This window comes from Salvelinus fontinalis, chromosome 13, assembly GCF_029448725.1.
Source record: "Salvelinus fontinalis isolate EN_2023a chromosome 13, ASM2944872v1, whole genome shotgun sequence".
Lineage (NCBI taxonomy): Eukaryota > Metazoa > Chordata > Actinopteri > Salmoniformes > Salmonidae > Salvelinus > Salvelinus fontinalis.
Window position 1 is genome coordinate 16,047,682 of NC_074677.1, and position 26,137 is coordinate 16,073,818.

General features: G+C 41.2%; 1 protein-coding gene across 1 annotated transcript; it reads left to right on the forward strand.

Moving 5' to 3' along the window:
• The first annotated feature begins 4,191 nt into the window (after positions 1-4,191).
• smfn (small fragment nuclease) lies at positions 4,192-20,730 on the forward strand. Its single transcript, XM_055941859.1, has 7 exons — positions 4,192-4,762; positions 5,537-5,620; positions 5,802-5,879; positions 10,979-11,090; positions 12,238-12,346; positions 13,565-13,618; positions 20,109-20,730. Exons 1-7 carry the CDS (start codon positions 4,457-4,459, stop codon positions 20,233-20,235), a joined length of 870 nt encoding a protein of 289 aa, XP_055797834.1. The 5' UTR covers positions 4,192-4,456; the 3' UTR covers positions 20,236-20,730.
• The last annotated feature ends 5,407 nt before the right edge of the window (positions 20,731-26,137 follow it).

A 26,137-nucleotide genomic window follows, 5' to 3' on the forward strand; every position in this document is an offset into this window, starting at 1 on the left:
TTACGCTTGGCAATCAGGCCAAAGTTCAGTCTTGGTTTCATCAGAGCAGACAATCTTGTTTCTCATGGTCTGAGAGTCTTTAGGTGCCTTTTGGCTAACTCCAGGTGGGCTGTCAGGTGCCTTTACTGAGGAGTGGCTTCCGTCTGGCCACTCTACCATAAAAGCCTGATTGGTGGAGTGCTGCAGAGATGGTTGGAGTCTCATAGCAAAGGGTCTGGATGCTTATGTAAATAAGGTATTTCTGTTTTTTTTTGCTTCATTATGAGGTAGTGTGTGTAGATTGAATATGTATATATTTTTTTATCTACTTTAGAATAAGGCTGTAACGTAACAAAATGTCAAGGGGTCTGAATACTTTCAGAAAGCACTGTATACCAGAGATAATAGACTGTTGATATCGCAACCACACAACTCAAACGCCGGTTCACCAGTATGAACAAAAAAACGCAAACCACTTTTTTTGTTCAAGCCCTCAAACTGTTGTCAGCTAAATATGATAATCTCTCTGCATCTGCCAATTTATTTGCTGTCCAGTATCCAGATATACCTTTCCCCAGAGCTTCCTATACAGTTAATCTCTTTACATAACGTGTTGAGGCCGGTAATTAAGGAGAATGAGAGGCTCAATTAAAGATGTTGCAGGACTGCTGTATTTGAAGCACTCCTCTCTTTTGCCCAGTTTCCCTGCTGTTGCTACAGCAATCAAGCTGTTTTTACCATCCCTGCAACTGTTGCTCCTACAGAGATATTGTTTTCTAAACTAAAATTTAGAAAGAACTAGCCTACATAATAAACACTGGGCTCTCGGTCTGATATGAGCTTTCGAACACCTGAGTAAGCTCCACTCATTGTACTGGCGCCATCGTAGCCTTGACCACGGCATTTGTTCACCGATATCTCCTTATACTTTAAATCAGTTACACTTTTCCTTTTCAAGACCTGGGGAAATGCAGTACTTTGTGATTGTTGGGATGACTACATGTTCAGCCTAGCAACAGCTACCTCTTAGTTACAGTTAAAGCCAGCTCACTAGCACCAAACAATCACACATATCAATCTTAGTATGTATTACCACTCACTCACTCACTTTCTTTCTTAATTTCTTTCTCTCTCTTTCTTTCTTCCTTTCATCCCTGCTTTTGTAGGCATACTCTTTTATATTGCATGAATTACCACAAGTAATTAATGTAATTCCAAAGTCTCATTCAAGGGCCATTGTGGAGATATGTTCATTGTTGTCATATTCTTCATACAACAATGTGACAATTATGACAATTTCTTCCTCTACTAATTATAGTAGTATCATCAGAAGACTTGCATGGCAAATAGTAAATGCGATTATTTTTTACAATTTCACCCATCAGTGCTTTTCCACGGACTTGGGTTATTACTTTTTAGGCGCCCCCTGGGCAGTGATCTGTGTCAATTGAAAGCATGCTCTCACACTGAGAAGATAGTGTTGCCTGACGACTATAGCAAGATACACAGGTCCTCTCTAGCATACCCAACATGAGGCACATACTTGCATATATGAAGTGCAGATACCTGCATATATCAAGGTACTCCCTGTACAGATACAGACACACACACACAGGGGTGGCATCGTCTGCCTCTGATAGCAGTTCAGGCATGAGATGGAGAAAGGTTCCCTGACTGCAGTTCAGGGCCAAAGTGTACACATAGGTCTACAGCACCTACATACAAATGATGAACAGAGCACATCACAAAATAAAGGCATATCAAATGCACCAAATAACACTGGTAACCTTAGCAAACCTCCCAAGGCTTGTCTTATTGGTTCACTTCTCATTTCGTCGTCCCTGGTTTTCTTTTTCCTCCGATTTCAGGCTTCGTCTTTCTCATGCCAAATTATCGTTACAGCAAAGCCAAGTATCTGTTGTCAGGGTCAAAAGAGCATAGGAAGAGAACAGTATGTTTTGAAAAAAATGAAGCACAATAAAATGACTTTCATACTGAGTCATAATCAAGTCTTCCTTTTCTAGCTTCGTCAATCATGGAGTGAGTTGGAGAGGACGATAAACCGATTGTTATATGGATGCTTTCCAATACGCTTTCAGATAAAAACAACTGTCTTATTCTTCACTTGTCTAAATCTATGCTATAGCTGAATTTGAATTAAAGCGTCAGTTCATTCCTCAGTACTCCCCTGATGTTTTCCTGGCCACGTGACTTGACAAGGAAAACCCTAAATCAAATCAAATCAAATTGTATTTGTCACATGCGCCGAATACAAAGACTATTATGGTTCAATAAAGTACCTACCAAAAGGGACACTGCAATACAGTAATTATAAACATTTGTTTCCAGATCTTCCAACTATTCCTACACTTACAGCAATATGAAACATTAGCAATGCTCTTGCACCATTCAAAGGCTCAGTTTAAAACTATCCTTGTGAAAAACATACAGCTACGACCAAGCTCCGGGGTGAAGTTTCTCCTAGGTACAGATCTAGGATCAGCTTCCCCTCACCCAATCCTGACCTTTACCATTTGTGAGGAAAATGCAAAGCCTACCCAAGATCAGCAATAGGGGCAACTTACTCCTACTCCTGTGACCAATACAGAATATGTGGCCATATCGTTACAGTACATAGGCCTATACATTTCTGGCTACTGGGTATTCTGAGGGGAATGAACCAGCTAGTGCATTCGTAACTCAGACAAGATCTCCAGCCAAATCAAAATCAACTATGTCATGCAGAAAAAAATATAATATCCAAGTTTGAGTAGGATCATCAATGAGTGCCATGCAACTGTACTGTGTCCATGTTAGGTCAGCCTGTCTTAGCAGGACACTGAAGCAGCCTTTAGCACCTGTACAGCATATTAAATTACCTCTGTATTATTCAGAAGTCATCCTGAACGCATTTTATAGGACATTTATGCTACACAGGGCCTTCACTTTAAATCAACCTGTGCTGTCATGTCCCATCGCACACATCGTGCTGCAAAGAAGTGAAGGTAAAATGGCTGACATCAAACACATCATGCTCCAAAGAAGTGAACACAATGTCTGTCTATCTGTTGCATTAGTGTTGCATCACATTGCTGTGATGACAACACTCTGTCCCAAAAGGCACGCTTTTCCGTATATAGTGCTCTTATTTTGACCAAGCCACCTTTTGTTTGGTGACCAATGAATGTGGGGTATATTCATTAGTGCACACCGTAGAGAAATGTTTTGCAACGGAAAACCAAAAAATGTGTTTCTTATTGGACAAGTGCTGGTATAGTCCCTCCCCGTTTTAGTCTGTTTTCTTCCATTTGGTGCCTAGTGAATAAGACCCAGATGTCCCTGGCCTTTTAAACTGTTCATTCGCCTGGGGCAGCTGGTGCAATTTCCTGTCTCGCTGATGTCACAACCCATGTCCCATGGTCGCCTGGTCGAGCAGAAGAACATTGAATCTGTCACACACGGCCAGTATCACTTCAGACATGGCCCCCGAGTTCAACTGGTGTGAAGTTTAAATGTGTCCCAAATGGCACCCTATGTTCCTATGTAACTTGGTCAAAAGTAGTTCACTAAATAGGAAATAGGGTGCCATTTCCAAGGCAGATGTTGACTCATACATCATTCTGTGCCCTAGAGTTCATTCACAGCGGTGATGAAGACAACTGCTTCTCCTCAGTCTGAATACAAAATATGCCTATGGCAGTTTATTCAACGACAGCAATGTACATCAGGACCTGGTGTTTGTTTTTCTATGTTTTAGAATGTGAGAAATGGGGGTTTTTGATCGTGTGAGCCCCACTGTGGATTAAACTTTGAAGAGTGTCTGCGGAAACTGCTTGTTGTTATGTACTTGGCTAATACTGCTGTTTAGCCATCCAGCAAAGTGGATCAAACCTGTCAGCGTCTGCAGTAAGCTGGTTTGTATGACGGCCTGACAGGCACTCCTGTTTATCTGCACTGCACTTGGTTTTACATATATATTTTAATTATATAAAATCTCAATATATTTTCAGAAAACCCTTTTTGGATGTTAGGTACCAAAATAGGTGACACACTTCCGTTTGTAACAAACTATTTCCCCTTGTGCATATTGATGACTTGTTTTTCTTGCACAATATTGTCATGTTCTTTCGTTTTGAATGGGAGTGGTGGGTAGTGGGAGAAAGGGGGTGTCATGTCACAATCTGAGGCACAATAAAACGCTGATAAGATGGCCGTTTATTACAAGTTATACACAACACGTCAAGCAGCACCCACCTCTCTCAAACCATGCCATTGCTTCGATATCAGTACACACAATAGTTAATGCCATGCCTTGTAAATACCCGATTGGTTGATTATTTAAATCGGTGCAGTTGCTGGACATGAAAATACTTTCTACATCTAAGAAGAAGGCATGCTAGGCAACACATTCCATGCACGCTGGAGATGTTGGTGACACAACGGTTTTACGGCAGTTTAGATCGGAAGTTGATCCAGGATGCCGGCGTTCTTGTGCACTAGAGCATCAGCGTGGTCGTTCAGCTCGAAACTTATTTGCAAGTTTGCGAATTTTCTTACTCTTCGCCCAAGCAGCAGTCAAAGGTTTTCAGCCAGTCGACATTTATTTTTGCAGTCAAGCACACGTTGGAACTGCGCTTATATTTCTGTGCAGAGGAAAGGCCTAGCTTCAAGACGGACCGGGCTGAATATTTTTGTACATAATATCTCCACATACCGCAAGAAAATGTCATCTTCGCGGTCAGACCCTGGCATGAGGCAGAGGATGGTGTGGGTGGACTTGGAGGTAAGGTTAACGTGCCTTGCTAGCTAGAAGCTAGCAATTGCAACGGGTTTGTCCATTACTGGTAGTTAGCTAACGTTAGCTAACAACTGTTAGCTGTTAGGTAGGCTATAGCTAAGTTAGCTAAAATAAAACATACTAGCTAGCTGTTCAGATAGAACTTGGCCTGAGAGTGACAACTGTAATGAGGTAATTTGCGGCGAACAAATTTTGACAGCTAGCCAGCCAGCTATGGTTACCTAACTAGTGTTAGTATAATTAACACCATGGTGTTAGCTTTTTAGCTAGTCCACATCAAATGTCTGCTTCTCTCAGATAATCATTTTCGCAGACGTCATAGTTAGTTATTGTCTTTATTAGCTATTATTTATTACACTATCAAATGACTAAATATGTTATACATGTGTTTTGCCACTAATCCATCACTCCCATTGCAGTGAGCTGTCAACCTAGTCATTATTTTGTCAGTGTAACGTAATGGTTTTCTAAGGCTGAGATTCAAATGCTGTACTGTAACTTTATCTAACTAGCTAAACATACCTGCCATTTTAAGTGTCATGATTAACGTTAGTATCTAGCTTTTTCATTCTAAATGCCTCATGATTCTCTTGTATGTTATGGAAAGCAAGAAAAGGCCAGAGCAGAATGATGGTGCATTTTCAGTGATGTAGTTGTTTACAATAGCATAGCGTTTTTGAATGGGAACGTCTTCTTTATGCATATTAGCTACAGTAGACCTACACTATTTTCACTTATTGTGTACATTCTTTTTTTCAGATGACAGGACTGGACATAGAGAAGGACCAGATCATTGAGATGGCGTGCATCATAACAGATTCAGAATTAAATGTTTTAGCAGAGGTAATTCACATTCTGGCTGCCACCCAAATTCCTATTGCCTACTTAGTGGTCTACGTTTAGAGCCTTAAGGTCCCTGGTCAAAAGTAGTGCACTACACAGGGATGCTAGACTGTCATTCAATTGGTTGCATTTTCTTCCCCTGTACATTATGTGAAGAATGACGTGAAAGTTATGTTGACAGGGTCCCAATTTGATAATCAACACAACCTGCGAACTGCTGGACGGGATGGACGACTGGTGTAAAGAACATCATGGCAATGTAAGCATAACTTGTGGAACTTTGTCTAGGTCCCGATTCTCTAACCTTTTCCTGAAATGTGAACTTTGACACTCCCTTGTCATGGATTTAAAATCATTGGTGTAAATGTTGGCTGGAAGGAACTAACACCACTGTAAAAATCCATGTTAGAAAGTTTGCAAGTGAATGGAGAAAGATGCAGAATTGGGACTGCCTATGCCACCTCATTGCAAGTTGTCTCAGACAGACTAAAATGGTCAGATGCGTTTTGCCTAGTGAACAAGATGCTGCACCAGCACAAATAAGTCTCCTAATTCAAAAGTCATTAGATTAATTACTCAATACACAAACCAAGCTAGCTGAATAGTTAATACATTCATATTGTACATACAGTTGAAGTTGGAAGTTTACATACACTTCGGTTTGAGTGATTAACTCGTTTTTCAACCACTACACAAATTTCTTGTTGACAAACTATAGTTTTGGCAAGTCGGTTAGGACATCTACTTTGCATGACACAAGTAATTTTTCAAACAATTGTTTTGACAGATTATTTCACTTATAATTCACTGTATCACAATTCCAGTGGGTCAGAAGTTTACATACACTAAGTTGACTGTGCCTTTAAACAGCTTGGAAAATTCCTGAAAATGATGTCATGGCTTTAGAAGCTTCTGATTGCCTAATTGACGTCAATTGGAGTTGTACATGTGGCTGTATTTAGAGCCCTACCTTCAAACTCAGTGCCTCTTTGCTTGACATCATGGGAAAATCTAAATAAAATCATCCAAGAACTCAGAAAGAAAATTGTAGACCTCCACAGGTCTGGTTCATCCTTGGGAGCAATTTCCAAACGCCTGAAGGTACCACGTTCGTCTGTACAAACAATAGTACGCAAGTATAAACACCATGGGACCACGCAACCGTCATACCGCTCAGGAAGGAGATGCGTTCTGTCTCCTAGAGATGAACGTACTTTGATGCGAAAAGTGCAAATCAATCCCAGAACAACAGTAAAGTATCTACACTGCTCAAAAAAATAAAGGGGAACACTAAAATAATACATTCTAGATCTGAATGAATGAAATATTCTTATTAAATACTTTTTTCTTTACATAGTTGAATGTGCTGACAACAAAATCACACAAATTATCAATAGAAATCAAATTTATCAACCCATGGAGGGCTGGATTTGGAGTCACACTCAAAATTTAAGTGGAAAACTACACGACAGGCTGATCCAACTTTGATGTAATGTCCTTAAAACAAGTCAAAATGAGGCTCAGTAGTGTGTGGCCTCCACGTGCCTGTATGACCTCCCTACAACGCCTGGGCATGCTCCTGATGAGGTGGCGGCTGGTCTCCTGAGGGATCTCCTCCCAGACCTGGACTAAAGCATCCGCCAACTCCTGGACAGTCTGTGGTGCAACGTGGCGTTGGTGGATGGAGCGAGACATGATGTCCCAGATGTGCTCAATTGGATTCAGGTCTGGGGAACGGGCGGGCCAATCCATAGCATCAATGCCTTCCTCTTGCAGGAACTGCTGACACACTCCAGCCACATGAGGTCTAGCATTGTCTTGCATTAGGAGGACCCCAGGGCCAACCTCACCAGCATATGGTCTCACAAGGGGACTGAGGATCTCATCTTGGTACCTAATGGCAGTCAGGCTACCTCTGGCGAGCACATGGAGGGCTGTGCGGCCCCCCAAAGAAATGCCACCCCACACCATGACTAACCCACTGCCAAACCGGTCATGCTGGAGATTGTTGCAGGCAGCAGCACGTTCTCCACGGCGTCCCTAGACTGTCACGTCTGTCACATGTGCTTAGTGTGAACCTGCTTTCATCTGTGAAGAGCACAGGGAGCCAGTGGCGAATTTGCCAATCTTGGTGTTCTCTGGCAAATGCCAAACGTCCTGCACGGTGTTGGGCTGTAAGCACAACCCCCACCTGTGGACGTCGGGCCCTCATACCACCCTCATGGAGTCTGTTTCTGACCGTTTGAGCAGACACATGCACATTTGTGGCCTGCTGGAGGTCATTTTGCAGGGCTCTGGCAGTGCTCCTCCTTGCACAAAGGCGGAGTTAGCGGTCCTGCTGCTGGGTTGTTGCCCTCCTACGGCCTCCTCCACGTCTCCTGATGTACTGGCCTGTCTCCTGGTAGCGCCTGCATGCTCTGGACACTACCCTGACAGACACAGCAAACCTTCTTGCCACAGCTCGCATTGATGTGCCATCCTGGATGAGCTGCACTACCTGAGCCACTTGTGTGGGTTGTAGACTCCGTCTCATGCTACCACTAGAGTGAAAGCACCGCCAGCATTCAAAAGTGACCAAAACATCAGCCAGGAAGCATAGGAACTGAGAAGTGGTCTGTGGTCACCACCTGCAGAACCACTCCTTTATTGGGGGTGTCTTGCTAATTGCCTATAATTTCCACCTGTTGTCTATTCCATTTGCACAACAGCATGTGAAATTTATTGTCAATCAGTGTTGCTTCCTAAGTGGACAGTTTGATTTCACAGAAGTGTGATTGACTTGGAGTTACATTGTGTTGTTTAAGTTTTCCCTTTATTTTTTTACTAAGTGAGTGTATGTACACTTTTGACCCACTGGGAATGTGACGAATTAAATAAGCTGAAATAAATAATTCTCTCGACTGTTATTCTCACACTTCAAATTCTTAAAATAAAGTGGTGATCCTAACTGACCTAAGACAGGACATTTCTACTAGGATTAAATGTCAGGAATTGTGAAAAACTGAGTTTTTAAATGTATTTGTCTAAACTTCCGACTTCAACTGTAAATTATGTTCCATAAGTCTTTACTCAGTGACATACTTAGTGACATTATTTTAGTGCCAACAACCATAATACCTGTATTGTGTGTAGATGAGTAAAATATTTAATTTAATCAATTTTAGAAAGAATGGGTCTGAATACATTCCGAATGCGTATATACAGTGCGTTCGGGAAAGTATTCAGACCCCTTTTCTCCAGAGATGTTCGAGTACGGCCTCTGGCTGTTGCCACTCAAGCACATTCAGACATGTCCCGAAGCCACTCCTGTCTTGTCTTGGCTGTGTGCTTAGGGTCGTTGTCCTGTTGGAAGGTGAACCGACGTCCCAGTCTGAGGTCCCGAGTGCTCTGGAGCAGGTTTTCATCAAGGATCTCCCTGTACTTTGCTGCGTTCATCTTTCCCTCGATCCTGACTGGTCTCTCAGTACCTACTGCTGAAAAACATTCCCACAGCATGATACTGCCACCACCATGCTTCACCGTAGGGGTGGTGCCATGAAGTGGCGCTTGTCATTCAGACCAAAGAGTTCAATCTTGGTTTCATCAGACCAAAGAATCTTGTTTCTCGTGGTCTGAGAGACTTTAGGTGCTGTTTGGCAAACTCCAAGTGGGCTGTCATGTGCCTTTTTTACTGAGGAGTGGTTTCTGTCTGGCCACTACCATAAAGGCCTGATTTAGTGGAGTGCTGCAAAGATTGTTGTCCTTCTGGAAGTTTCTCCCATCTCCACAGAAGAACTCTGGAGCTCTATCAGATTGACTATCGGGTTCTTGGTCAGCTCCCGTACCAATGCCTTTCTCCCCCGATTGCTCAGTTTGGCTGGGCGGCCAGCTAGGAAGAGCCTTGGTGGTTCCAAACTTCTTCCATTTAAGAATGGAGGCCACTGTGTTCTTGGGGACCTTCAATGCTGCAGACATTTTTTTGTTACCCTTCCCCAGATCTATCCTCGACACAATCCTGTCTCGGAGCTCCATGGACAATTCCTTCAACATCATGGCTTGGTTTTTGCTCTGACATGCGCTGTCAACTGTGGGACCTTATATAGACAGGTGTGTGCCCTTCCAAATAGCCACTCAGATTTTTTACAAGCCAAAATATTTTTGGGGCCTCTAACAAAACAAAAAACGGATGAGCATGCTTTGTAATGTTTCTAAAACAGTAAATGTATTACTAGTAAGAAGTCGTGGTATATTGTTTAATTTCATTTTTTGTTGCCTGAGTTTAACTAAAATATCACATGAGACAAACATTTTCACGGGGTGGGAGGTTACCGTGGTAATGTGGCTGGAGTCGGGTTTGTGCTAATGTGATTGAGTCTGACTAGTAGAAGCATTGTCTTCTTTTCCCTAATAGTTGATGCTCAAACATAGAAAAACAACCTAGCTTGTGAACAAAACAATGTAAATAGCCAAGAAACACAAGGACAGAGTCTCACTGTAGACTTTCGTTTCAAGTAAATTAAACTAATTTCATGCCTGTGCGCAGCGCTTCTAAAAATGATTCTTTCACTCAGCTCTTCACGTGCGGCCAGCCCCCAGCCAGGCAGTGTTGCAACGCAAGTTGGAATAGGTTGTAGGATTTGTAGTTATTTGACTTTGTGCAATTCATTTACCAGCTATGAAACAAAATGACAAATACTTTGAACAGCTACTGCAGCATTTATTTTACTATACCTTTGATCATACTTAACAATTTTTATTCTGAAATACATGTGGAGCCCTGACACCCTGCGACGTGGCTGGTGAAACTGACATTTTACCCACCAATGTAGACCAGGGCTTACCACCATTTTAAGCCCTGGTCTAGATTGTTTTCACTATGCTCAGCACTTATGACCAATTGTCTACTCGTAGGCGCTTTGTGGATACGGCTCAGCCCTGACTCTCAAGGAAGAGAATATTTCAGAACCCTTCCATTGAGAACAGCTCATCCATATTTCACGCTGTCATCTAGCCAGCTACACTGTGTATTAAATTGCCTAGTAAATATTTGCTCCAGTCTTTGTTTCCTTGCTCTCAATTTGCTTTGAGCAATGATCAGTTGGATTATGAGCTGGGATCTTATCAATAAATAAAATGCACAACTTTGTAGGGTTCACAAAGAGTGCATGTGTTAAGCTATTTTATAATGTTCTATTGTAATGTTGCATAATCACCTTCCGGTGTAAAAACCATATATTGAGAATAGGCATTGGTCTGAAGCTGAAAAATAAAGTAAATTCACTTGAGCACCGCAATGCCTATTGCACTTTTTTCCGGATTCATAAAAAAAGTTTTCGGTTTTAATAGTGTATACTTACCCCTGTGCATGCTGTTTCTCAGTCAGGGTTGACACAGGGAGTGAGGGACAGTAAGATCTCGCTGCAGCAGGCTGAGTACGAGTTCCTCTCTTTCATCAGACAGCACACCCCACCGGGCCACTGTCCCCTTGCAGGTGAGTGGCCCTCTTTCTTCACTGGACTATAAACGTAGAGAATACCATCATTAAAACACTGTCACACCTGGGTCGTATTCAGTAGAAAACACTCTGAAAACAGGGTGGAACGGGGAGTTTGCCTGGGTGCCAGATCTGTTTGGGCTATCATGACAACTCCTTGTCACTTGTTGTCATGCCAAACATGTTTGACTTGACAATAAGCAATGGAGTTGGCAGGAGCGCAAACAGTTCTAGGACAAGGCTAGGTGTTTTTGGTACCACCTTGTTTAGAATGTTTTTAACACTGTTACCATTTTCTTTTGTCACTTTGCAAAATTTAACTTATCATTTGCTGTTGTCGTGGTAATTTCCTGTATTACTCAATGATAAGAGAGCAAACCACACACAAGTCGGAGTTATATTATAAAGTCCATCTTTAATTATATATGAGCTTCACCATAGCCCTTTTTGACTCAGATCAATTCAGTGTCTATAAATGAATTCTCTACAAAACAATTCTTAGTCTCATTTATAGCCAAGACACACGCCTCTCAACTCACATGATGAAACACAGATCTTAGGAACAGTTCTCAAAGAAGCTTTTACTTGAAAGAGGAGTATCCCATAATTTATTGCATTAGCTATAAATTATCGTTCAGTTTGGTCTCTTTAACCGAGGTTCTAATCTCGTTCTTTGTAACACTTAGGACCAAAACATTACCTCATCCAATGGCATAATATCAATTGTCAATTCTAGATTCTCCGATCTCATACACCCCCTCCTGGATAAGCTCAGAAAGGAGAGTGATTCTCTAGGTCATATACCATGAAGATAAGTTCAACACATCAGAGGGGTAATACAATGATTACAGACACTGCCATTCTCCTCCCCTCTCTGGGCCACAAGTGGCTTTTCCCTAGAGAGAAAGGAAAATGCAACTCCCGACATTCTAACTGACAAGTATCCCACATAAGCATAATGTGAAAGTAAATAAAACATCTTATTTATCTATGTTACCTAACTAATTCTGATTCAGCCACGACACCATGCTAAGGTCCTCCTATACCACTGAGTGGAAAATATATATTTTTCTTGCTGAGGAAGCATTGTAGCACTTTCGGCACATCCAAAACTGAATGACTGATGCTTTCTTTTTTCATACAGGGAACTCTGTGCACGCTGACAAGAAGTTCCTGGACAAGTACATGCCCCAGTTCATGCACCACCTCCACTACAGGATCATCGACGTGAGCACGATCAAGGAGCTCTGCAGGTGTGTGTGTGTGTGTCGATAAGGCATAGGTACTTCACCTGTTTACCCAAGTCAGTCAGTATGTCCTCAGAGAGAGTGGTCAGTCCAATGTGTCTCTTGCTCAGTCAACTCAGATGGATAGAGAACAGGCGCAGGGCAGTTGCAGGTGTGTGTGTGGCTGTCGGTAGAGCATGGCACTTCCAACGCTAAGGGCTGTGGGTTCGATTCCCGCTGGGTCCACTCATACATACACAAGTATATGTATGCATGACTAAGTTGCTATGGATAAAAGCTTCTGCTAAATGGCATATACTGTATATTATTATTTTTGTTGTGTGTGTGACGGTGTCTAGCTGAAGTGATGCAACTAACTGGCCAAGTTCCCCTCTAGCCCTAGTCAGACAGCTGAGAACTCTCACCCTCTATTTGCCCTCCTACGAAGTGCATTTTCCCACGCTTTTGAATTGCAATTTTTAACCAAATGCTGTATCACGTCCAGGTGTAATGGTATCTGTCAGTTACGATTAGTTGGAACAGGGAATTACAGACCAACAAAGTACTGTGTGGAGCTTTGTTAGCCTATTTTAGCACACTTAAAGGAGTTGTTCACTATTTTTACAACTTGATGTTAGGTTCCTCACCCTGAAAGTAGTCTATGGGCCAGGAGAAACTGTAGTCCATGGTTCAGTTCTTTTAACAGGCATTACAAACTAGCCACTAGCTAAATAATATATGGAAGTGATGGCCTGTGAGCATGTTTGATTTTATAGTTTTATTTCTTTAAATCACCTTTTAAGTAACACAACCATATGTGGAGTAGACTTAAGCTAGCTAGCAGTGGCTAAAGTTAGCTGAAGTTTGTAATGGCTGTTTAATAAAGGGAACTAAACCATGGACTACAGTTTCTCCTGGCCCATAGATGGTTTCTCACCCTGAAAGTAGTCTAACATCAAGTTGTAAAATAGTGAACTACTCCTTTTAATGGCTGTTTATCAATTTAAGTGCCTTGGTGTGAACTGTAGTATTCATGCATTTTGTTAATTTAGGAGATTCTCTTCTGCTTAGCAACTTGCTTGTACGAGGTTAAATGTAACTTTCTAAAGGCATTGACCTGTTCAATGCCTTACTTCATAAATATATGAAACGACAGTGTCTTCAAACAGACAAATATTGCTGCTATGTGAGGTCATTTCTGAGAAGGAGCAGAGTTTAATTTGTGTATGTGTCCCGCTACTCAAGACGGTGGTTTCCAGAAGAATACAAGCTCGCACCACAGAAGAAAGCGTCTCACAGGCAAGTCTGACAGAAGTGTTTTAAGAGTCAAGCTCAAAGTACCATGGTCATGTTAGAAATGTCTGGCTTTTGACAGATGTCTTTGAGCTGTGCCATGTTATACATAAAGTGAACAGTCCAGTAAAAGCATTGGATCAAGTAGATATTGATGCATAGAAGTGTTACTGTTGTGTGGTAACACTCCCCTCACATATATAAATCTCCCAAATGGAGACTGGGGTTCAATATCCATGCCCACCCTTTCCATTGTTTTTCCCACCTGCCTGTATCCTGCTCTTTTTTTCAGAACTGTCAAAACATTTATAAAATACCCTTAAATACAGTGCCTTCAGGAATGTATTCACATCCCTGGACCTTTTTCACATTTTGTTGTCTTACAGCCTGAATTGAAAATGGATGACATTGAGATGTTGTCACTGGCCTACACACACTACAAAATGTACAATGTCGAAAATGTATTTCTGAAAATTCACTGTCTTAGGTCAGTTAGGATCACCACTTTATTTTAATAATAATAACTGTCAGAATAATAGTGTAGAGAATGATTTATTTCAGCTTTCATTTCTTTCATCACATTCCCAGTGGGTCAGAAATTTACATACACTCAATTTGTATTTGGTAGCATTGCCTTTAAATTGTTTAACTTGGGTCAAATGTTTTGGGTAGCCTTCCACAAGCTTCCCTCAATAAGTTGGGTGAATTTTGGTCCATTCCTCCTGGCAGAGCTGGTGTAACTGTCAGGTTTGTAGGCCTCTTTGATCGCACACGCCTTTTCAGTTCTGCCAACAAATTTTCTATAGGATTGCGGTCAGGGCTTTGTGATGGCCACTCCAATACCTTGACCTTGTTGCCCTTAAGCCATTTTGCTACAACTTTGGAAGTATGCTTGGGGTCATTGTCCATTTGGAAGACCCATTTGAGACCAAGCTTTAACTTCCTGACTGATGTCATGAGATGCTACTTCAATATATCCACATAATTTTCTCTCCTCATGGTGCCATCTCTTTTGTGAAGTGCACTAGTCTTTCCTGCCGCAAAGCACCCCCACAACATGATGCTGCCACCGCCGTGCTTCACGGTTGGGATGGTGTTCTTCGGCTTGCAAGCATCCTTTTTCCTCCAAACATAACAATGATCATTATGGCAAAACAGTTATATTTTTGTTTCGTCAGACCAGAGGACATTTCTCCAAAAAGTACAATCTTTTTCCCAATGTGCAAATGCAAACCGTAGTCTGGCTTTTTTATGGCGGTTTTGGAGCAATGGCATCTTTCTTGCTGAGCGGCCTTTCAGGTTATGTCGATATAGGACTCATTTTACTGTGTATATAGATACTTTTGTACCTGTTTCCTCCAGCATCTTCACAAGGTCCTTTACTGTTGTTCTGGGATTGATTTTCACTTTTCGCACCAAGGTACGTTCATCTCTAGGAGACAGAACGCGTTTCCTTCCTGAGCGGTTTGATGGCTGCGTGGTCCCATGGTGTTTATTCTTGCGTACTATTGATTGTACAGAGGAACGTGATACCTTCAGGCGTTTGGAAATTGCTCCCAAGGATGAACCAGACTTGTGGTCTACAATTTTCTTTCTGAGGTCCTGGCTGATTTATTTAGATTTTCCCATGATGTCAAGCAAAGGGGCATTGAGTTTGAAGGTAGGCCTTGAAATACATCCACAGGTACACCTCCAATTGACTCAAATTATGTTAATTAGCCTAACAGAAGCTTCTAAAGCCATTAAATCATTTTCTGGAATTTTCCAAGCTGTTTAAATGCACAGTCAACTTAGTGTATGTAAACTTTTGTCCCATTGGAATTGTGATACAGTGAATTATAAGTTAAACAATTGTTGGAAAAATTACTTGTCATGCACAAAGTAGATGTCTTAACCGACTTGCCAAAACTATAGTTCGTTAACAAGAAATTTGTGGAGTGGTTGAAAAACGAGTTTTAATGACTCCAACCTAAGTGTATGTAAACTTCTGACTTCAACTGTATACACATTCATGCTACACACACACATCACAACTGCTGCTACAAGACTTATTATGCTGCTCAATTTATACGTCTGGGGGCTGAGGGGGGTCTATAACAAGTGGCAACAGTGAGAGACTTAACAACAAGCTCGACTTGCTTGGGCACAGACCTGGATAGCATGACAGAACTCTGCACAACTATCTCTGCAGTAGATTGCAACTCCACCCCCTTTGGCAGTTTATCTTGGTGGGAAATGTTGTAGTTGGATGGGAATTTCAGGATTTTTGGTGACCTTCCTAAGCCAGGATATAGACACGGCTATGACATCCGGGTTGGCACAGTGTGCTAAAGCAGTGAATAAAACGAACTTAGTGAGGCGGCTTCTGATGTTAACGTGCATGAAACCAAGGCTTTTACGGTTACAGAAGTCAACAAATTATAGCGCCTGGGGAATGGAACTGGGGGGCTACAGGGCCTGGGTTAACCTCTACATCACCAGAGGAACAGAGTAGGAGTAGGATAAGGGTATGGCTAAAGGCTATAGGAACTGGTCTTCTATGGCTTTGGGGACAGAATTAAAGGAGCAGATTTCTGGGTGTGGTAGAATAGATTCAGGGCATAATGTACAGACAATGTTATGGTAGGATGTGACTACAGTGGCGGTAAACCTTGGCGTTGAGTGACGATGAGAAGAGTTGTCTCTGGAGTTACCAGTTAAGCTAGGTGAGGTTTCCGCATGTGTGTGGGGTGGGACAAAAGAGCTATCGAAGGCATGTTGAGCGGGACTGAGGGTTCAACAGTGAAATAAAGCATTAAGAACTAGCCAAGACTGCAGTAGACAAGGCATATTGACATTCGAGAGAGGCATAAAGCAATCACAGGTGTTGATCAGGAGAGCAAAGACAACAACGGGTAAATGGCGATGAATGGGCAGAGCGTGACAGTTAGGTACATACAGGACCTGAGTTCAAGGCTGGGGCCGACAGGTTAACAAAATGAGGTACCTTGGTATTGAAACAGTCCAGGGGGCATCCGCTGTGTAGCCGAGTAATCATAGGTTCAAAAGAGCAGCAATCGGTGAGTCAGGGTATATAGGTGAGTCGGATGGATATATATATATATATATATATATATATGCACGCACACGTTCAAAAGTTTGGGGTCACTTAGAAATGTGTTTTTTTTTTTTTTTAAATTAAAAGCAAAAAAAAAGTTAATTTTTTAAATATCAAAATTATTTATATATTTGCGCACACACACAGAGCTCTTGAAAAAAATAAGAGACCACTGCAAAATTATCAGTTTTACTATTTATAGGTATGTGTTTGGGTAAAATTAACATTTTACTCGGACAATGCAGGGGCCAATTGTGCTCCGCCCTATGGGACTCCCAATCACGGCCAGGTGTGATACAGTACCAGTCAAAAGTTTGTACACCTACTCATTCAAGGGTTCTTTATTTTTACTATTTTCTACATTGTAGAAAAATAGGGGGGGGAAACTATGAAATAATTATGTAATAACCACAATGGATCAAAATATATTTTAGTTTCTTCAAACCCTTTGCCTTGATGACAGCTTTGCACACTCTTGGTATTTTCTCAACCAGCTTCACCTGGAATTATTTTCCAACAGTCTTGAACGAGTTCCCACATATGCTAAGTACTTGTTGGCTGCTTTTACTTTACTCTGTGGTCGGGTGATTGTGGAGGCCAGGTCATCTGATGCAGCACTCCGTCACTCTCCTTAATCAAATAGCCCTTACACAGCCTGGAGGTGTGTTGGTTCATTCTCCTGTTGAAAAACAAATGATTGTCCCACTAAGCCAGGGGTGTCAAACTCATTCCACGGAGGGCCTAGTGTCTGCAGGTTTTTGGTTTTTCCTTTCAATAAAGCCCTAGACAACCATGTGTGGGGAGTTCCTAACTAATTAGTGATGTTAATTCATCAATCAAGTATAAGGGAGGAGCGAAAACCCGCAGACACTCGGCCCCACGTGGAATGAGTTTGACACCTGTGCACTAAGCGCAAACCAGATGGGATGGCGTATCACTGCAGAATGCTGTGGTAGCCATGCTGGTTAAGTGTGCCTTGAATTCGAAATAAATCACCCACGATGTCACCAATAAAGCACCATCACACCTCTTCCTCCATGCTTCATGGTGGGAACTACACATGCGAAGATCAACCATTCACCTACTCTGCATCTCACAAAGACACGGCGGTTGGAACCAAAAATCTCAAATTTGGACTCATCAGACCAATGGACAGATTTCCACCAGTCTAATTATTGGTGTCTTTTAGTGGTGGTTTCTTTGCAGCAATTTGACCATGAAGACCAGAGGTAACTCTGCGTCTTCCTTTCCTGTGGCAGTCCTCATGAGAGCCAGTTTCAGCATAGCACTTGATCGTTTTTGCGACTGCACTTGAAGAAACTTTAAAAGTTCTTGAAATGTTCTGTATTGACTGACCTTCATGTCTTAAAGTAATGATGGACTGTTTCTTTTTGCTGTTCTTGCCATAATATGTACTTGGTCTTTTACCAAATATGGCTTTCATCTGTATACCCCTACCTTTTCACAACACAACTGATTGGCTCAATTGCATAACTTCTTATGGCTGCATCCCGCTACCGGGATCGATATGACAGCAGCCAGAGAAAGTGCAGGGCGCCAAATTCAAACAACAGAAATCTCATAATTTAAAATTCCTCAAACATACATGTGTCTTATACCATTTAAAGGTAATCTTGTTGTTAATCCCACCAAAGTGTCCGATTTCAAATAATCGTTTGTAGTGCTTTCGCTGAAAAGCCTATGTTATCTCACCATCAAACCACAATAAGCACAGCCATATTTCCAGCGAAAGATAGCAGTCAGAAAAAGCAGAAATAGAGAGAAAATTAATCACTAACCTTTGATTATCTTCATCAGATGACACTCATAGGACTTCGTGTTACACAATACATGAATGTTTTGTTTAATAAAGTTCATATTTATAACAAAAAGTCAGAGTTTACATTGGCGCGTTACATTCACTAGTTCCAAAAACATCAAGTGATTTTGCATAGCCACATCGTTTCAACAGAAATACTCATCATAAATGTAGATGATAATACAAGTTATACACATGGAATTATAGATATACCTCTCCTTAATGCAACCGCTGTGTCAGATTTAAAATAAAATTAAAATAATAATAAAATAACTTTACGGAAAAAGCAAATCATGCAATAATCTGAGACGGAGCTCAGAACAATAGCCAAATTAGCCGCCATGTTGGAATCAACAGAAACCAGAAAATACATGATAAATGTTTCCTTTGATGAACTTCATCAGAATGCATTCCTAGGAATCCCAGCTTGATTTGTTCGATAATGTCCGTTATTTGTCCAATTAGCTACTTTTGGTTAGTGCCTTTGGTAAACAATTCCAAAGTCACAAAGCGCCTCCACGTGCCAATGTGCCAATGTCCAAAAGTTCCGTAACAGTCAGTAGAAACATGTCAAACGATGTACTGAATCAATCTTTAGAATGTTGTTAACATACATCTTGAATAACGTTCCAACCGGAGAATTAGATTGACTTCAGAAGAGCGGTGGAACAGACGTCCTCATGTGAATGCGTGATCAGCTCGTGGCAGTGATTACTCATACCTGTCTCCTTCGGCCGCCCTTCACATTAGAGTCATCAGACAAAGTTCTGTTGACATCTAGTGGAAGCCGTAGGAAGTGAAAACTCATCCATATCTCGCTGTAATTTCATTGAGAGCTTGGTTGAAAATCTGCCACCTCCAGAAAAAATTCAAACAGGAAGTGGAACTTCTCAGGTTTTTGCCTGCCATATGAGTTCTGTTATACTCGCAGACATAATTCAAACCGTTTTAGAAACTTCAGAGTGTTTTCTATCCAATATGAATAATAATATGCATATATTAGCAACTGGGACTGAGGAGCAGGCCGTTGAATATGGGCACCTCTGTGCACCTTTCATCCAAGCTACTCAATACTGCCCCTGCAGCCATAAGAAGTTTTAAGGAAAGAAATTCCACAAATTAACTTTTAACAAAGCACACCTGTTAATTGAAATGCATTCCAGGTGACCTCATGAAGCTGGTTGAGAGAATGCCAAGTGTACAAAGCTGTCTTTTTAAAAATGTTTTATTTAACTAGACATCAAGGCAAAGGGTGGCTACTTGGAAGAATCTCAAACAAATGAAATATATTTCATTTTTAACACTTTGGTTATTACATGATTCCATGTGTCTATTTCATAATTTTGATGTCTTTGCTATTATTCTACAATGTCGAAAATAATGAAAAACCCTTGAATGTGTAGGTGTCAACTTTTGACTGGTACTGAATATTCTCTATGTATATATGTGTGTGTACATACAGTGTAGAGTTAGAAGTCATGGAGAATATACCCAATATAGAACAGCTTATAATTATTATACAGATTGTGTATGAGTTATAAAGTGCCATCTTGTAATCGTCTTTCACTTTCCCTTTCTAGAGCACTGGACGACATTCAGGAGAGCATCAAGGAACTGCACTTCTACAGAGCACACGTTTTCAAATCGCAAACAGAGGAAAAGAAGCGCAAGATATTGCAAAATTGCGATAACAACAAAAGTGTTTGAGGGGGTTCCGAGGTGGGTGTTGAGGTTAAGAGATGGAGTAAGAGGCATTGAATGTGTCCCAAATGGCATCCTAATTCCTTGTCAAAAGTAGTGCACTACATGGGGAATAGTGTGCCATTTGTGCGCAACCAAAGTTTTAGAATCGGAAAATAAATATAATTTCTACAGCTGAATTTGAACTTTAATCTCCAGTCTGCAAAGAACTGTGATCATAGTTTTCTGATTCACACCTGTCTTTCCTCAATCAGTTTTTAGTTCCTATTTGCATTCAGCTGCAAAGGCAACTTGGTTTCCAGGTTCAACGTGGACATTTCCTTGTTTGGAAAAAAAGCTGCTTTGCACTTATTTTGGCTTTTTAGGGGAGTTTAACCGTTGTGATTTTGTCAATCTAAAATGTGTCCTTTCAGTTCTGTTGCCAATATTATCTGGGATTGATTCATCATTTTCATATTTTATCAGATTATACCAGAAACAATAAACAAAATTTTCTTTTGACCATCTTGTGCAAATTCCTGGCATGTCTAAATTTAATGTACTGATTCTAACACTAGATGGCAGTTTGTGCTTGTATAAGGGATACCAATATTAAGAAATCCGACACACAAATAGACAGAGTATACTGTCTATCCACTCAGTCACCGGCTGACTATGCCAGTTGGTGTAGGGCAGGGGTGTCAAACTCATTCCACGGAGGGCCTAGTGTCTGCAGGTTTTTGGTTTTTCCATTCAATAAAGCCCTAGACAACCAGGTGTGGGGAGTTCCTAACTAATTAGTGATGTTAATTCATCAATGAAGTACAAGGGAGGAGCGAAAACACGCAGACACTCGGCCCCCCGTGGAATGAGTTTGACACCTTTGGTGTAGGGTGACATTTCCTCTAGACATTGATCTTGGGTCAAATTGGGTCATTTTCCCCACTTGTAAGTTTAGAATTAGGCAAGGGAAGCTAGTCCTAGATCTGAACCTAGGGGAAATGTCACCCTGGTGACTGGAAAAACTGCTTAGACTGACCACAAAACACACAACTGATGGTTCACCTAAGCCCCTGAGGTGACAACGGGGTCTTGTTTAGAAGGATGCAACGTATAACATTGCAGATAGAAATGCCATGAATAGAGTTGAACTGATTCCTTACTTGTCAGAGCAGAGCCACTCATTCTTTACACAATGTATTTCTAATATGTATCAAATAAAAACAAAGCCGGAGATATTAGCCGTGTATACCGAACGCTTATCATAAGACAATATGGAGCGTAGCCCTTGAGCGTAGCCCTTGTTTTAGCCAGGTCATCTCGGTTCAATTGAAGAGCAAAGTGTTATTTGATCTTCGTGCATTTTAGCTTGCAATTGTTGGTGTTGGTGTGTGTTTGTAAAATACTACTTGAGACAGAGTTTCCATGCTCTTTACTTTATGAAAAACAACATCAAAAATGTCAAGAATTCAGTAAATAACTGTATCCTCGAGCGAATGACCTTGGCCAGTAACGTAGTTGTGCAGAGGATCAGAGTGATGGCATATGATTGTCAACTCCCAATCTCCACCGTGTTATTTTCTGCATGTGTCTCAACGGCCTTTTATTAGGATTAAGATAACACTGCTTTAAGGCAAGACTTACAGCACTCTATGTACAGCGACGTGACACATCTTAAGCAACACCCTAGGTTACACACCAACCAACTCTTAACATCCAGCTGCTTCCTCTTTGGGCTAGATAATTATTCAGGAACTGTTAGTAGGCCTAAAAGTATGATCATAGCAATATTTGAAACACAACTTGTCTTGAAAAAATTCTTTGCCAATTTGAAATGTATCCAAATGCATTTCCCAATGGCCGATCTGTCTGTGTGTGTTGGGTGTGCTTTGCTAAGTGCAGTGTGGAGTTAATGGCCTGTCTTATTTAGTGTTCCTCTAACCTTACCTCCCTCCTTCTCTGGGACTGCCAGCCAGGTGGACAACTCCAGGCTTTTTTTTTTACAACCCCTGCTTGACCTCTGCGACAGGTCAGCTCTGGGGGAGCAATGGAGTGGAGTATCTGGACAGAGCATGTGAAATCACGCCAGATTATTTATTTTTTTAACCCACTGTAAGACCTTGGGAGAATTGTTTTTTAAAACACATGTGATTTGTCACATGCTTCTTAAACAATCGGTGTAGTATAGTAACAGTAAAATCCCTACTTACGGGCCCTTCCCAGCAATGTAGAGAGAAATATAGAACAAATAACACAAGGAATAAATGCTTTGTTCACTGCGGCAGGTAGGCTAGCAGTTAAGCGCATTGGGCCAGTAACCAAATGGTTGCTGGTTTGAATCCCTGAGCCACGTAGGTGAAAATGTCTGTGCCCTTGAGCAAGGAACTTAACCCTAATTGCTCCTGTAAGTCGCTCTGCATAAAAGCATCTGCTTAATGACTAATACTTTTTTTAATGTATTTAGTGTACTCTACTTATAGTACTATATACTATTTAACCTACTGTTTAGAAACAAATGTCAACATACTACTCATCCATACTGAGAAGGTGTCATCTAATGTGCAATCGCTCTTGTTCCCTGCCATTCTTTCATTTTTGTAGAGCCCTATTCTGATTTATCAGCTGTTGTCAAACACATGTGAGTGTTCAAAAAATATCTTCAATCGTGTGCAGCGAATTCTACTAGACGATAAGCCGAAATGAGGATGACATCCTGGCATTTTAAAACCTGTCTAGGATCAGCGTGGCGCTAGCGGCACACCCCCCCCCCCCCACTGAAAAACCAGTGCCGCGAAATTCAAAAAAAATATTTTTTTTAAATATTTAACTTTCACACATTAAAGTCCAATACAGCTAATGAAAGACACAGATCTTGTGAATCCAGTCAACATTTCCGATTTTTAAAATGTTTTACAGGGAAGACACAATATGTAAAGATGTACATCTATTACCTAAAAACACATTAGCATAATCCACCATCTTTTATTTGTCCACCAACACCAGTAGCCATCACCAATTCGGCTAAACTAAGATATTTATAGCCCCTAACCAACAAAAAAACTCATTAGATGACAGTCTGATAACATATTTATGGTATGGGATAGGTTTTGTTAGAAAAAAGTGCATATTTCAGGTAGATGGCATAGTTTACAATTGCACCCACCATCACAAATGGACTAGAATAATTACAATGAGCAACGTGTTTACCTAACTACTAATCATCAAACATTTCGTAAAAATACACAGCATACACGAATCGAAAGACACAGATCCTGTGAATACAGACAATATTTCAGATTTTCTAAGTGTCTTACAGCGAAAACACAATAAATCGTTATATTAGCTTAGCACATAGCAATTAGCAGCCCAGCATTGATTCTAGCCAAAGTGAGCGATAAAAGTCAACATCGCCAAAAGATATTAATTTTTTCACTAACCTTCTCAGAATTCTTCCGATGACACTCCTGTAACATCACATTACAACATGCATATACAGTTTGATCGAAAATGTTTATATTTAGCCACCAAAATCATGGTTAGACAATGTGAAATGTAGACAAGCTGGTAAAGAAAAAGTCCTTGCGCCACTTAGACAGTGATCTACTCTTATACATAAATACTCATAAACGTGACTAAAAAATATAGGGTGGACAGGGATTGATAGACAATTTAATTCTTAATACAATTGCGTTATTACATTTTTTAATTTATCCTTACTTTTCAATACAGTTTGCGCCAAGCGAAGCTACGTCAAAAAACATGGCGTCCTAAGCCACTAAAATGTTTCGACAGAAACACGATTTATCATAATAAAAATGTCCTACCTTGAGCTGTTCTTCCATCAGTATCTTGGGCAAAGGATCCTTTCTTGGGAGTAATCGTCTTTTGGTGGAAAGCTGTCCTCTTGCCATGTGGAAATGCCAACTGCGTTCGGGATGAACTGAAAAGCGTGCCCAGCTATTCACATCGTTTCAAAAATAAATGTCCCAAAATCGCACTAAACGGATATAAATTGCTATAAAACGCTTTAAATTAACTACCTTATGATGTTTTTAACTCCTATAACGAGTGAAAAGATGACCGGAGAAATATAACAGGCTAAACTAACGCTTGGAACAGGAGAGGGTCGGTGTCCTCCACGCGCGTGACGCACCAAGAAAAGACTTGCTAGCTACAGGGTTTTTTAATTTATAGGGCCTGTGAACGCGCAATCGACCCCATTGGAATCGTCATCACGTAAAGGCATCCAGGGGAAGACGTAAGAAGTGTCCGTATAGTCATAGCAATAACAGTGCCCTTTTAACTGACTTCAGAACAGTGGCCAATATTTCTGAAATCTGACTCCATGTCAGGGAAATTGCTGTAGAATGGGCTCTGTTCCACTTAGAGACAAAATTTCAACTCCTATAGAAACTATAGACTGTTTTCTATCCAATAATAATAATAATATGCATATTGTACGATCAAGGATTTTGTGGGAAGCCGTTTCAAAAATTACCCAATTAGCATAAATAGTCTCAACAGCGCCCCCATCCTCAACAGGTTAAATAAAGGTAAAATAAAAAAGAACAAGCCCACAAAATTTGTATTTTTCTAGACTTGGCATCCTACTCTGTAATGGTCAAAATGTATACAATTTCCTGCAGAGAATAACTTATAGCTAGCTAAATTGCTCATGGGTTTATTGCAACATTCGTAGCAGCTACCCCATCACAACCTCAAATATAAGGTTGTTTAGCTCCAATACAAACAAATACAAACCATTTGTAGATTCAAAATGAATGACTTTTAACATATAACATTAGCTAGCTAGCTACCACATTTGGTTCCTTGGAAGTTATGGAAGTTCCTTGGAAGTTATGCATACTAAACTCAGCAAAAAAAGAAGTGTCCTCTCAATGTCATCTGCATTTTCAGCAATCTTAACGTGTAAATATTTGTATGAACATACGATTCAACAACTGAGACACACTGAACAAGTTCCACAGGCATGTAACTAACAAATGTAATAATGTGTCCCTGAACAAAGGGGGTGGGGTCAAAATCAAAAGTAACCTACAGGAAGGATACCAAATGGGGGAGGAGGAAGTCTTCCCTGTAACGCACAGCATTGAGATTGCCTGCAATGACCGCAAGCTCAGTCCGATGATGCTGTGACACACCGCCCCAGACCATGACGGACCCTCCACCTCCAAATAGATCCTGCTTCAGAGTACAGGCCTCGGTGTAACGCTAATTTCTTCGATGATAAACGCGAATCCGACCATCACCCCTTGTGAGACAAAACCGCGACTCGTCGGTGAAGAGCACTTTTTGCCAGTCCTGTCTGGTCCAGCGACGGTGGGTTTGTGCCCATAGGCGACGTTGTTGCCGGTGATGTCTGGTGAGGACCTGCCTTACAACAGGCCTACAAGCCCTCAGTCCAGCCTCTCTCAGCCTATTGCGGACAGTCTGAACACTAATGGAGGGATTGTGCGTTCCTGGTGTAACTCGGGCAGTTCTTGTTGCCATCCTGTACCTGTCCCGCAGGTGTGACGTTCGGATGTACAGATCCTGTGCAGGTGTTGTTACACGTGGTCTGCCACTGCGAGGAAGATCAGCTGTCCGTCCTGTCTCACTGTAGCACTGTCTTAGGCGTCTCACAGTACGGACATTGCAATTTATTGCCCTGCAGTCCTCATGCCTCCTTGCAGCATGCCTAAGGTATGTTCACGCAGATGAGCAGGGACCCTGGGCATCTTTCTTTCTGGTGTTTTTCAGAGTCAGTAGAAAGGCCTCTTTAGTGTCCTAAGTTTTCATAACTGTGAACTTAATTGCCTACCGTCAATAAGCTGTTAGTGTCTTAACGACCATTCCAATGGTGCATGTTCATTAATTATGGTTAATTGGACAAGCATGGGAAACAGTGTTTAAACCCTTTACTAGGAAG